Below are 14,243 nucleotides of genomic sequence, written 5' to 3'. Positions count from 1 at the left end.
TCTCAGGCGTTGAAGAGAGCCAGGAGGCGTGTTCCCTTGATTTTGGGTTTTTCAGATGAGGATCTGGTTGGAACCATACAGCCCCATGAGGATGCTTTGGTGGTAACGTTGAGGATCAGCGGGTACGATGTCCGAAGAGTGATGGTTGATCAGGGAAGCGCTGTGGATGTGATGTATCCAGATTTATACAAGGGGCTAGGTTTGAAACCATAAAACTTAACAACCTGTAATTCCCCTCTAGTGAGTTTTGAGGGAAGGTTGGTCACCCCTATGGGGCTAATCAGGCTGCCCGTGTAGTCAGGCACGGATGTGGTGGAGGTGGATTTTATTGTCGTTGATGTTTTCTCTCCGTACACGGCCATTGTGGGCAGACCTTGGCTTCACACCCTTAAAGCGGTTTCATCCACCCTGCATCAGAAGGTGAAGTATCCATCCGGAGACCAAGTGCTAGAGATAGTAGGGAGTCAGGCAGCTGCTCGACAATGTCAAGTAGCTGCTATATAGTATCGGCCAGAGGCAGAAACCTCGGCTACCGCCGATAACGAGTTATAGCAATTAAAGTCCCCAGTATCAGGCTTAGACGTGCCAACCAATGGCGTGGAGTGTGAAGATCTGGAAAAGGCAGTTGTTACTGATGATCCAGAAAAATTCTTCCGGGTTGGGGCCAAGTTGCCTTCCCAAGAAAAAGCGAATTTGCTGGAGTTCCTCCGAGCCAATGTGGACGTTTTTGCATGGGACCCGTACGAAGCCCCCGGGGTGGACCCGAATTTCATTTGTCATCGACTCAACGTGAACCCTGCCGTTGTCCCCAGGAGGCAACCTCCTCGGCGACCATCGAAGGAGCATGCCGAGGCAGTTAGAAGCGAAGTTGCCAAGCTCAAACAGGCTGGGGCTATCAAGGAAGTTTTTTACCCTCAATGGTTGGCCAATACGGTAGTGCTAAAGAAGAAGACTGGAAAATGGCGGGTGTGTGTGGACTTCACGGATCTTAATAAGGCGTGCCCCAAGGATCCATTTCCTATGCCGAAGATTGACCAGTTGGTGGATGCGACCGTGGGTCACCCTAGGATGAGTTTCTTGGATGCCTTTCAAGGGTATCACCAAATATCACTGGCCGCCGACGATCAAGAAAAAACTGTTTTTGTGACCCCGATTGGGAACTTCCATTACAAGGTGATGCCCTTCGGTTTGAAAAACGCTGGATCTACCTACCAACGCATGATGATAAAAATGTTTGAGCCACAATTGGGCAGAAATATTGAAGTTTACATCGATGATATGGTTGTAAAGAGTAAAGTAGTATCCGAACATGTGGAGGACCTCACTAGTATCTTCGGGATACTGAGAGAACATAAGTTGCGCTTGAATGCTTCGAAGTGCTCCTTTGGTGTAGGCTCCGGGAAGTTCTTGGGGTACATAGTGACCCATAGAGGAATTGAGGTGAATCCAGACCAGATTAGGGCCATTAACGATTTGCAAGCTCCTCGGAATCCAAAGGAAGTGCAGAAACTGACTGGGATGACTGCTGCGTTGAACCGGTTCATCTCCAGGTTGGCTGAGAGGTGTCGTCCTTTTTTCCGCCTATTACATAAGTGGCAAGGATTTGAATGGACCGAGGAGTGTGCCGAAGCGTTCCAACAGTTGAAAGATTACTTGTCCAGGCCGCCTATCATGTCTAGCCCTGAAGTAGATGAGGTGTTGTATGCCTATTTGGCGATAGCTCCTCACGCAGTTAGTTTCGTCTTGATTCGAGAAGACAATGACGTCCAAAGGCCAGTTTATTATGTAAGTAAATCCCTCCATGAAGCCGAGGTGAGATATCTGTCATTAGAGAAGGCCATACTAGCGGTGGTCCATGCAACACGTAAACTTCCGCACTATTTTCAAGCTCACACTGTGGTTATTTTGACCCAACTGCCTCTTAAGTCCATACTCAGAAGTGCTGACTATACCGGTAGAATTGCCAAGTGGGGCACGATTCTAGGTGCGTTTGACATCAAATACATGCCCCGCACCTCTGTAAAAGGTCAAGTCCTCGCTGATCTGGTGGCTGAATTCGCTGAGTGCCCTGAGGAAATTAGTAGGAATCAAGATCACATGGATGAAAAATCGGTTGGCATGATATCCGCACAAGGAGGGTCTGTATGGAAAGTTTATGTGGATGGGGCCGCAAACCAACGGGGAGCTAGATTGGGATTGGTGTTGATATCCCCCGAAGAGGTCATCATCGAGAAGTCGCTAAGACTAGGGTTCTCGGCTACTAACAATGAATCAGAATACGAAGCTTTGATAATGGGAATGAGCATGGTCCATAAAATGGGTGGAAAGGCAGTGAAACTATTCTCAGACTCAAGGCTGGTAGTCGGCCAGGTGACCGGAGAGTTGGAGGCCAGAGACCCAAGGATGCAAGGGTATCTGGACCAGGTTAGGCATATGCGAACGGAGTTCGAGTCTTTCGACGTATTACATATTCCACGAGGTGAAAATACCCACGCTGATTCCTTGGCGACCCTTGCCACCTCTTCAGTACGAAATTTCCCTCGGGTGATTATCGTCGAAGACTTGTGTACTCCTACTTCACCAGAAAAGGGGGTTTGCCAAATCCACCAAGTTAGTTTGTCGCCAAGCTGGATGGATCCCATATTAAAATTTCTCGAAAGTGATATATTGCCCGAAGATAAGGCGGAAGCTGAGAAAATACGAAGGAGAGCTCCTCGGTATTGGTTATCCGAGGATAAGAAGTTATACAGACGATCCTTCTCTGGGCCATACCTGCTCTGTGTGCCTCCTGAGTCGGCAGAGTCAATCCTGGAAGAATTGCATGAGGGCATTTGTGGGAGCCATACAGGAGGAAGGTCTTTATCATGCCGAGCCCTCACGCAAGGTTATTGGTGGCCAAATATGCGGAGAGAAGCGCAGGAGTACGTTAAAAAATGCGATCAGTGTCAGAGATATGCTCCGAATATCCACCAACCGGGAGGAGTTCTTAACCCTCTCTCAAGCCCTTGGCCTTTTGCGCAGTGGGGGCTGGACATTGTCGGCCCTTTTCCTAAAGCCATAGGAAACAAGAAGTACCTGCTGGTAGGCACAGACTACTTCACCAAATGGGTCGAAGCTGAGCCCTTGGCCAACATCAGGGACGTAGATGTGAAGAAGTTTGTCTGTAGGAACATTGTTACACGATTTGGAATTCCCCGAACTCTTGTCTCGGATAACGGACTCCAATTCGATAGCAATGCCTTTAGGGAATATTGTTTAGAACTGGGAATAAGAAACAGATATTCCACTCCAGCTTATCCACAAGGCAACGGGCAGGCTGAAGCTGTTAACAAGGTAATAGTCAATGGGCTTAAGAAGAGACTGGATGACGCGAAAGGAAAATGGGTGGAAGAATTGCCACATGTGCTTTGGACGTATCGGACAACACCCCGACGTTCGACGGGGGAAACTCCCTTCTCCATGACCTATGGGGCAGAGGCCGTCATTCCTCTGGAAACTAGATTCCCGACGTTAAGGACCAGTACCTTCTCTTCGGGTAATAATGATGCGATGTTGGAAAAAATTTTAGACCTGATTGAAGAACGAAGGGAGAGCGCGATGGTTCGACTAGCTTACTACCAGCATAAACTCAAGCAGGGCTACGATAGCAATGTGAGGATGAGGCCGTTGGCCATAGGAGATCTGGTGCTGAGGAAAGTCCTGGGGGCCACTAAGAATCCAAATTGGGGAAAACTGGGACCTAATTGGGAGGGGCCATATCGGATCACCTCTGTAGCAGAAATAGGGGCCTACTATCTAGAGGACCTAGATGAAAAAACTGTACTCCATCATTGGAATGTAAATAATCTCAAGAGGTATTATTATTAGTAAAGGAGTTTTAATTCAAATATTCTCTTTTAACTTACGTCAACTATGCATCCCGTAATCTTGCATCCTGTGATTTACATTGAATTGTTAAACAGAAACTGAGTTATGCCAGGTCCTCGGATCGCAAACTTAGTGGAAATTAACATCCTGTAATTTACATTGAATTGTTAAATAGAGACTGAGTTATGCCAGGTCCTCGGATCGCAAGCTTAGTGGAAATTAACATCCCATCACTTATATTGAATTGTTAAACATAAACTGAGTTATGCCAGGTCCTCGGATCGCAAACTTAGTGGAAATTAACATCCTGTAATTTACATTGAATTGTTAAATAGAGACTGAGTTATGCCAGGTCCTCGGATCGCAAGCTTAGTGGAAATTAACATCCCATCACTTATATTGAATTGTTAAACATAAACTGAGTTATGCCAGGTCCTCGGATCGCAAACTTAGTGGAAATTAACATCCTGTAATTTACATTGAATTGTTAAATAGAGACTGAGTTATGCCAGGTCCTCGGATCGCAAGCTTAGTGGAAATTAACATCCCATCACTTATATTGAATTGTTAAACATAAACTGAGTTATGCCAGGTCCTCGGATCGCAAACTTAGTGGAAATTAACATCTTGTAATTTACATTGAATTGTTAAACAGAAACTGAGTTATGCCAGGTCCTCGGATCGCAAATTTAGTGGAAATTAACATCCCATTACTTATATTGAATTGTTAAACAGAAACTGAGTTATGCCAGGTCCTCGGATCGCAAGCTTAGTGGAAATTAACATCCCATTACTTATATTGAATTGTTAAACAGAAACTGAGTTATGCCAGGTCCTCGGATCGCAAACTTAGTGGAAATTAACATCCTGTAATTTACATTGAATTGTTAAACAGAGATTGAGTTATGCCAGGTCCTCGGATCGCAAGCTTAGTGGAAATTAACATCCCATCACTTATATTGAATTGTTAAACAGAAACTGAGTTATGCCAGGTCCTCGAATCGCAAACTTAGTGGAAATTAACATCCCATTACTTATATTGAATTGTTAAACAGAAACTGAGTTATGCCAGGTCCTCGGATCGCAAACTTAGTGGAAATTAACATCCTGTAATTTACATTGAATTGTTAAACGGAAACTGAGTTATGCCAGGTCCTCGGATCGCAAACTTAGTGGAAATTAACATCCTGTAATTTACATTGAATGGTTAAACGGAAACTATGTTATGCCAGGTCCTCGGACCGCAAACTCGGTAGAAATTAACCTTCTATGTTGTATATTGAATTATTGAACGGTAAGAGAGTTGTGATAAATCTTTTAATCATAAACTTGACGGAAATAATGCCCCATAACATTCATTGTGGAGTCGGAGAGAGAGCTTTGGACGCAAGATTGGCGTTCAATAAAGAAGGTGGTCGAAAGGAACCCATACAAAATTACAACGACGAAGTGAATGAGTGTAAAGATAACATGGAGCCGCCAGAACAATAAGTAAATGAGCATAAAAGTTCTTTAGTAAGTGTCTATTTCAAGTTACAAAACAGGTTCTACTTTTTTAATTTCAACTGGATCTGTGGGGTTTGGCTGGCGGGTAGGTCTGCCTCCGAATCTGCAATGCCATCTTTGGCTTCGGTAATTCCCCCAGTTTGTAGAACCGTGGAGTCCAATTCTTGTTGAAAACCCTGGGAGGCCGTCCCTGCCTCCAAAGCGGTGGTGATCTTGTCTGAGGAAGCTCCTGGAGGGGCTAGTCCCACTTCCGTCGATTCCAGTTGGCCGCGAGGAGGAGAATTGTAAGGCAAAACCTCCTCGTTAAGGTTAATAACTGGAGAAGGAGCATCACCCTGATAGGGTTGAGGAGCTGAGGGGCGTATCGCCTCGGGGTAATATATGTTCTCTGGCCTACGTAGCTCAGATGAGGCTTCAACCCCAGCACGGTTAAGAGCCTCGCTCCAAGTTCTCGCGCAGTAGATGCGGCATACCTCCGGAACCTCGGCTCTCAAAGCCTTCTCAGTTTCAGCTATCCCAACTTCGTAGCCTCTCTGCTCGGCTTCATTCATTGCCTGCTCGGCGTTGATTTTGGCTTTCTCGGCTTGCTCTTTGAGCTTTTCAGCTTGCTCCCTTAACTTCTGAGTTTCCTCTAGGTGCTTCTTAAGAACAAGAGCCTGCTCCTGAGTCTTTTTCAGCTCGGCATTCGTCTCGCGCAGAAGCCTTGCTTGTTCCTCGGCCTGCTTCTGGTAGCCTTCTGATATCGATTCCACGCTCTTGCGAGCTTCCTCTTCGGCCTGTAGTTTTTTCTTTGCATCGGCCAAATCCTGCTCGGATTTGGACAAGGTCTGTACAGCCATTACCCTCCTTTTCTTTTCGCCATCTAGCTGGTTGGAGCATGCATTGAGCATCTCATCTAGCTTGAAAGTATTTTGGATGATCTATAAAAATAAAAATGAAAATAAAAAATAATAATAGAAAAAAGAAAAAAGGGGGAAGTTAATATTGTAGTCAATGAGAAGTGTGTATTAGTGAATAACAGTAATAGAATGAAACAGGGTAAAAGACAGCTTCTCACCATGCCCAAATATTGTTTGTTGTCAAGGATGAGTTCATTCTTCCTCATATTCTTTATCTCGGCCATATCTTTTGGGAGCAATAAGGCTTCCTCTATGGTCGAGGCTACGTGACACCCAATGCCGCCGTTAAAGTCCCTTATAGATGCATCGTCTCGCAGGGGCTCCCCACCATGCATAGGTACTGGCAACCACGCTTGTGGCTCAGGATGAGGGGAATCAGATTTCTCTTGGCCCCGCGTGGCTGGGTGCTTAGTTTTCTGCTGCTTTGCAGCTCGATGGTCATCCTCCTCACGAGTGGGATGAGACTTGCTCGTATTCGCCACCTCCTTGCCCTTCTGTTCCCTGCGTTTTTTCTGCTCGGCAACGCTGGGAAACGTTGGTTGTGGAGATGAACGAGGAGGGTGGCGAGGAGCGGGAGGAGGAGACCTGGCTGGAAGGGATGAAGCCTGGGATTGAATCGTTTTGGCAGGTACAGACTCTCCTGACTGACCTTCCATTAGCTTCATCAAGCTTTTCTGGGGTTTCCTTTGTATCCCCATCTCGTCAGGGTCTTCCTCGGGGCTTGTGGGCTGATTAAAAATTCCGAAATCGTCCGAGGATTCAGATACTGCTACAACGGTCCCCTCGCCTTCTCCCTTTTTCCTTCCCCTTTTTGTCCCCTTTTTCTTGAGGGAAGGTAAGGGTGAAGAAGTTCCCGCCGAGATGCCGGCCACGAAAAGAGGCTCTGTGCGAGGTGTGTACTGGGGAAGCGGAATACCCTCTGGAACGATAAACCCTTCGTAGGCAACACTGATACGGTGAAGCCGAGGATCGCGTGCTTTAATCACGCACTTCGGCGCCTGAAATGCGAAAGAAAGGGGGGTATAGCCAAGAATTAAATGTGCTGCCCGGAGCTGACCATCAGTCTCATTCACGTATATTTCAGCTTTCAGTAACCTGTCTAGGCTCGCCTTATTGACTAATCTGAGATTGGACTTCGTGTAGCGCCTATCTGCAAAACCGTTGATTCTAAAGTTAAAGTTGTAGGATATAAAAATAATAGAAGCAAGTGAAATGTGCTCACAAACTAAATATTATGGACTTATAACTTCGCGCCCACCTGGTGTTCCCTCTACTGTCGGACAGGGTAAACCATTGTGCCATTCCCCAGAGAAAATAAGGAAATCCTCCTTTAGGTTCTTGTTTGAGGTAGGGAGGCACTGAATTAGCCTTACTTCAAGATATCTCGACTTGAGATAGTAGTCCTGGTCAGCTAAGCGATGAAGGCTGTACACCCAATTCACGTCATGATGGGTTAACCCTAGGTCCATTCTCTTATTCAGAGCGTCTATGCTTCCCAAGATTCTAAACATATTGGGAGCACGTTGGGTGGGGGATAGCCTAAAGAAGCTGAGGTAACCCCTAGTGATGCTACCCATGGGGATAGTCATCCCGCCCTCAATAAAGGCGATCATGGGGATAACCACTTCACCAGTTTTCCTGGCGTCAACCCACTCCCCTTGGGCTGCGTACCTCATCTCTACTGTTGGGGGGATCTTGTACTTAGAGCAAAAGTTTCTAATACCCTCCTCGTACTCAACAAGACATCGAAATAGATTCTTCTGTTTCCCCATTTTTCTAAAAAAAAAAATCTTAGTAGAAAAGACTTTTGGGCTTGAAACGAAAGAGGTAAAGACTTCAAGAGGACTTACAGGTTCAAAGGAAGGGCCTCGGACAGCGTACGATTATTTGTAGCCGTCAGGAGGATAACGAAGACTGGAAGAAGGCAGGTTCAATGTATGAGCTCTGGAACCATGTAATCATCGAAGGAAAAGTACCGATTTAATTAGGGAACGCCTTTATAGTCAGGTGAGGGCTGTGGACGGTAAAATTCCCGCTCACAAAACAAGGGAAGCCCTCTGCCGTTTGATTTAGATCTCACCGTCGAACATGGGAGACAATGGAGCTGTCAAAATTTAATACTGCCAAAATCGGGATGCTGAAGCGTCAGGGGCATGCCCCAAAACGCGCACAGGTATAGGCTTATGACGTCAAAATCCACCTTCTCTCCCGAGGAGTCGAAAAGTAGGATTTTGAGGGGCTATTGTGGGGACTGTTCGATCAATAGGCCTATAAAGTTCAGGATTGATTTAGGAATGTTGGGCCCGCGGCCCATCTGAGGATGCATATCCGTCCGAGGAGGCCAAGTCAGGTCATAATGTAGTTACTGAAGGCGATGGTAGTCAACATCACAAGAGTAGGGTTCTGTACTCGTCCGAGGACACCATACTCCTCGGCAGTGTGCGTCTGAGGACGATTAGGACGTGGTCCTATCGCAACCAGACCTCAGAATTAGGTCACCGTAAAAGACAGAATGACCGACCAAGGACGAAAGAGATAAGGCAAACAAATATCTATCACTACAGCTGCCTCCGCATTAATGACCTCTTAACCAACTCTCTGGCCGCATTAATGTGGAGGTGATACCTGAACAGTAAGGAAGCAGCCTTACAGCTGCCCATAAGAAGTTCCAGGGGGTGCTAGATGGGACAGAAAGAAATCCTCCGGACCCAACATACACGTGTGCGGTGAGGATGGAACACAACGGGGGGTATATAAACTAAAAGAAGAGCATGAGGACGGGGATCGAAAGAGAAAGAAGAAGAGAGAGAAAAACAGAAAAAAAAGAAAGAGGAAAGTAAGAGTAGAGAAAAAGAGTTGCCTTGATCACTAAAGAAAAGGATTGCATGGGAACGAATCTTTATAAGGGAGACCATAGTTAACCTAACTCTTTACACCCACGCTCTATAAATCATATTATCTGGGCCTTTTTACGTGCGAACCCAACACTGTTATGGTCCGCCACGAATCGTGTCCTTACACTAGATATTATGAAGAGTGAGATAAAGTGGTTCCTTTCCCAGCACATGACTGACATGGTAGGAAGTATCACTATAATAAATATATATATATATATATTTTTTTTTTTTTTGGTAAAAAAGCATAAACGAAGATACAAAAAATATGAAAAAAAGAAGAAGAAATAAAATATTAATATTTTTCATTATATAAGTATTTGGTTAGAATATGATAGAAAAGTGGAGACCTTTTTTAAATTTCTATAATATCTTTGTATTGAATTAATTTTCTCTTATTTAATAAATTAGAAATATTAAGTTTTTTAAAATCATTAATGTAAGATATTTTCATCATTTGTTATTTCAATTTTTGGAAGATTAAAAATGCTACATCTGAATAGAAAATATTTATCTTTTTTTTAATACCTATTTCTTATATAGTACTTTTCTACTCTCTAAAAAAAAGGAGAAAATATATATTTGAGAAAAAAAATTTATTTATGAAAAAAAATGAAGAAAGTAAACCTATGGATAAGAGAACAGACAAGGATTTTCCTTCTCAGAGAAGGTAACAAGGATTTTCCTTCTCAGAGAAGGTAACATGATAATCCACCATTTTATAAGGCTTATTTTTATTTTACTTTGTACTCTCTTTCTATCCCCCTCCATCCAAACTGGTAATTCGATAAAACATAATTGTTAAGGTTTTGAAAGAAGAGGGTTAGATATGAGATAAGAGATTATACAAGATGATTTTCCTTCTCAAAGAAGGTAGCATGATAATCCACCCTTTTATAAGGTTTTATTTATTTATTTATTTTTTTCCACTTTGTACTCTCCTTCCATCCCCCTCATCCAAACTGGCAATTCAATAAAACCTCATTGTCAAAGTTTTGAAAGAAGAGGGTTAGATATGAGATAAGAGATCACACAAGGATTTTCCTTCTCAAAGAAGCAACATGATAATCCACCCTTTTATATGGCTTATCATTTTTTTTTTTTTTTTTCACTTTGTACTTTCCTTCCATCCCCCTCCATCCAAACTTGCAATTCAATAAAACCTCATTGTTAAGGTTTTGAAAGAAGAGGGTTAGATATGAGATGTGACTGAAAAAACTACTTTTTCCCGACACCAATAAAGATTTAGTTCTAGCATTTTCTCTTAGCCGCTACCTTTCCTTGACTCCTTAGAATATTTATAATTTTTACAATGAATCAATGATGTATAGTAATTCTTACAACTTTTTTCTTTTTTTTTTTTTTTTTTTTTTTTGGGTTACAGATTCCTGCAAAGCATGAAATGAACCATTTAAACTTTTTTGACAGGTGAATGAAAAGCAAGTAATAGCATTTTTTGCTGATTGTGTCCAAGAAGGTTGAATGGTATCTACTTTCTTAATAAAAAAGAAAAGTACAATATCAAAAGCCTTTTTTTTAATCAAAAGTTTATTATTATGGTTAAGCTTACGTGATTTGAAAAAAAATCCTCATCGTGCCTTTTTCAAAATAATCAGTTAATCACTGTTAAGTGTAGCACATACTTTTTGGAAGGAGTGAAGGCTTTTCTAGTTTCTAGAAGGAAATTCAATGCCGGCAATGTTAATAACACATAAACTTATATAATTTTTATCATAACTCGCTAAATAATGAGTAATGAGTGGTAAAGAAAAAGTAGTGTATTCATCTTCATCACTCACAAATCACTAGTCACCATGTGATGAGTTGTAATAAAAGTAGTATAAGTTTATGTGTTCCTATAAGTTTTCAATTTATCACTTCAATTTGCATTTTTTTTTCCTTATAATAATATAATAAAGTTTGAAGGAAGAAAAAAGTCTAGATTCAAATATGTTTGGAGTTATTTTCTTTCCAGCAGTGCTACGAGCACAACAATTTTATAACAAAGTCTCATTGCTAAGTTTCTACTAGTTTCATTTACATCCATCACGAACATCACTTTTTTAACTTATCATTAATAACTTATTATCACATTTAAGTTTTGTTGTAAACTTGTAAAATTTTTGTGTCCATAATTTTATTCTTCTCCTCCAAGCTACTATGTAGCGATTGAAGAAATCATCCGCATATAGTTTTAGTTGTATTATTTTTAATAAATTATATGATTTGTTTAAATAATACATATAAATAATCTTAAAAATCCTTACGTAGTGGATTTGAGGAGGTTTCTCTACTAAACTTTGGAGCTAATTTTTGTCCATCGAAAGAAATCTATATATATGTTATGATATACAAACATATAAGCAAAACAAACAATCTGATTTTGTGCCAATATAAGAAAATTTCACATGATGAAATCTTTTGTCAAGTATCCCATCAATTTAATATATATATATATATATATATATGTAACTAATTTAAAAATATTTCAAGTCTTAAAACTACTATAGCCTATTATATTTAACAACTCTTAAAACAACGCCAAATGAAATTTATTGAAAACTAAGATTTTTTATACGATTGAATATTCATCGTAGAAGTTTCTGATGTCATGATGTCATATTTTCGATAAATTGTTGATCTTCACTATCAATCATTGGTACAAAGCTAATCATGCTTCACTCTTCAAAGAAATGCAAATTTTTTCCAAGGACAATGGTGAGAAAACCAATTAACCAATGGTTCAATGCTTGAAGAGCTAAGCAATGAGATTTAATTTATATATATAAAAAAAAAACATACAGTCTTGCACGTTTGTCCTTCATTGTGGATTTGTGATAATCTCTTAAGGCCAGAATCTCATCCACTCAATCTTATAAAAATTGTTGTGTATTTTAGTATAAAAATTTATTTTATATATATATATATATATATTTATAATTTTACATATTCACATTTTTAAAACACCTCACATCACATTAGATTATCTATTTTATATTACATTTCATTAAAATGTCAATTTTCTTTTTCTTTTTTTTTTATAATTTTTTTCTCTTCATTCACACACAACAATCACCATCTATCATATTCATTCACCCTCGAGATATGTAAAGAAAGAATAAAAAAATAAAAGCAAAATGAATAGTGTTAATGTAAATTTACACTGTTAATGTAACGATCATGTATTTTTACATAATTTTACATAAACTAATATGGGTGAATTTTGAGTTGGGTTAGCTAAAACGTGATACTTTTAAAAAAAATATATATATATTATACAAGCACGGAGCACCGATGCAAGTGTTAGAGAATCTGGTCTTTAAGTCCAACAATTCATTGACAATTGTGCTAGATAGTTTATATTCCACCAAAAAAAAAAAAAAAAAAAACTAACAATGCTATAGACACAATAAATTTTATATATATATATATATATATATAACATTTTTTTTTTGAAGTAGTATTGTGGTTAATGCAACATCTCTTTCCCGTGAAACAACCACTTACATCCTTTTATTATACACTAACTACAATCTATTACCTCAACAATTGTGATTTAAAAAAAAAAATGTTATATGATTAGACTTATTGAAAAACAATTGTACTAGATGTTACAAAGAATGAGATAGCATCCTTTTATTATACACTAACTACAATCTATTACCTTAACAATTGTGATATATATATATATATATATATATATATTTGAAATTTGTTATGCGATTAGGCTTATTGAAAAACAATTGTACTAGATGTTATGAAGAATGAGATAGCATGCTTCTTCCTTTCCCGACACATGACTAACATGGTAGGAAGGATTAGAAAAAAGAGAGAGAGAGAAATGAAGATATAAAATATGAAAAAGATGAAGAAGAAGATATTAATGCTTTTCATTATATAAGTATTTGGTAAGAATGATAGAACAAAATAAATGGAAAGAAAACATATCTTATTTTAAATTTCTAGTATCCCTTTGTGTTGAATTTTTTTTTAATAAGTTAGTAAGATCTATCATTGTTAAAGCAATTACGTAAGACATTTTTCCTCAATTTTTCTTTCAATATTTGAAAGATTAAAAATGGTATAACTGCTTTTTTTTTTTAATTACCTTCTATTTTTCTACTCTATCGAATAAGAGAAAATATCTATCTATTCTCAATTTTCTCATCACCCTTTGCAAACGCACACTTAGTTATAGAATATAGTACCTGTGGAATGCTGGAATTGGGGATATATATATTCCACTGCAAATTAGTAACCTATTCATTGGAATAATATATTTATATATAATTTTTTTTAAAGTAAACCTTTGGGTAAGGGATCTTATTAGGGTTTTGCTTCTTAAAGAATTCAACATGATAAACTATCCTTGCATAAAGTTGATTATTGTTGCACAACCTCAATTGTAAAACATTTCACGTAATATCTAAACCTTTATACAAGATGTCCATATTTTACATATGATACATTAATATATGAACACTCTTAGATATGAAAGTATGAAACAATCAAAACTTTCATATTGAATAAAGCCTGAATGTTAATTAAAATTTTGAAAGTGTTAGATACAGGGATCGGGATATGATCTAAACTTTTATACAAGATGTCCATATTTTACATATGAAATATTAATATGATGGAAGATCTTTTTTCCCAACACCAATGATAATTAAGATCTAGTTCTAACATTTTCTTTTGACCGCAAATTTCCTTGACTTCTTCCATCAATATTTCTATTTTCTTCAATGAATCTATGATAAATAGTAGTAATTCTTACAACTTGCTTGCAAGCATGAAATGAACCATTTGAACTTTTCTGAGAGGTGAAATTAAAGCAAGCAGTAGCATCTCTCTTTGCTGATTGTGACCAAGCAAGTTGAATGGTATCTACTTTCTAAATAAAAAACAAAACTACACAGCAAAAGCCATCTTTTTGTAGAAGTTTACCCTGGTTAAGCTCACGTGATTTGAAACAACTCTTCATTCTCAAGATAATCATTTTTAGTTATCATTGTCAAGTGCAGCACCAATTTTTTGGGTGGAAAGGAATCTTTTCTAGTTTCCAGAAGGGAATTCA

General features: G+C 39.4%; 1 protein-coding gene across 1 annotated transcript; it reads right to left on the bottom strand.

Annotated features, from left to right (window-relative positions):
- Positions 1 to 5,414: 5,414 nt before the first annotated feature.
- LOC115981295 (MAP7 domain-containing protein 1-like) lies at positions 5,415 to 8,044 on the bottom strand. Its single transcript, XM_031103452.1, has 4 exons — positions 7,944 to 8,044; positions 7,330 to 7,439; positions 6,614 to 7,191; positions 5,415 to 6,272 (listed from the first exon to the last, which is right to left on the bottom strand). Exons 1-4 carry the CDS (start codon positions 8,042 to 8,044, stop codon positions 5,415 to 5,417), a joined length of 1,647 nt encoding a protein of 548 aa, XP_030959312.1.
- Positions 8,045 to 14,243: the final 6,199 nt, after the last annotated feature.

Source organism: Quercus lobata, chromosome 3 (assembly GCF_001633185.2).
Source record: "Quercus lobata isolate SW786 chromosome 3, ValleyOak3.0 Primary Assembly, whole genome shotgun sequence".
NCBI classification, from domain to species: domain Eukaryota; kingdom Viridiplantae; phylum Streptophyta; class Magnoliopsida; order Fagales; family Fagaceae; genus Quercus; species Quercus lobata.
Note: the sequence above shows the minus strand (reverse complement) of the source record. Positions and strands in the feature narration are given on the sequence as shown.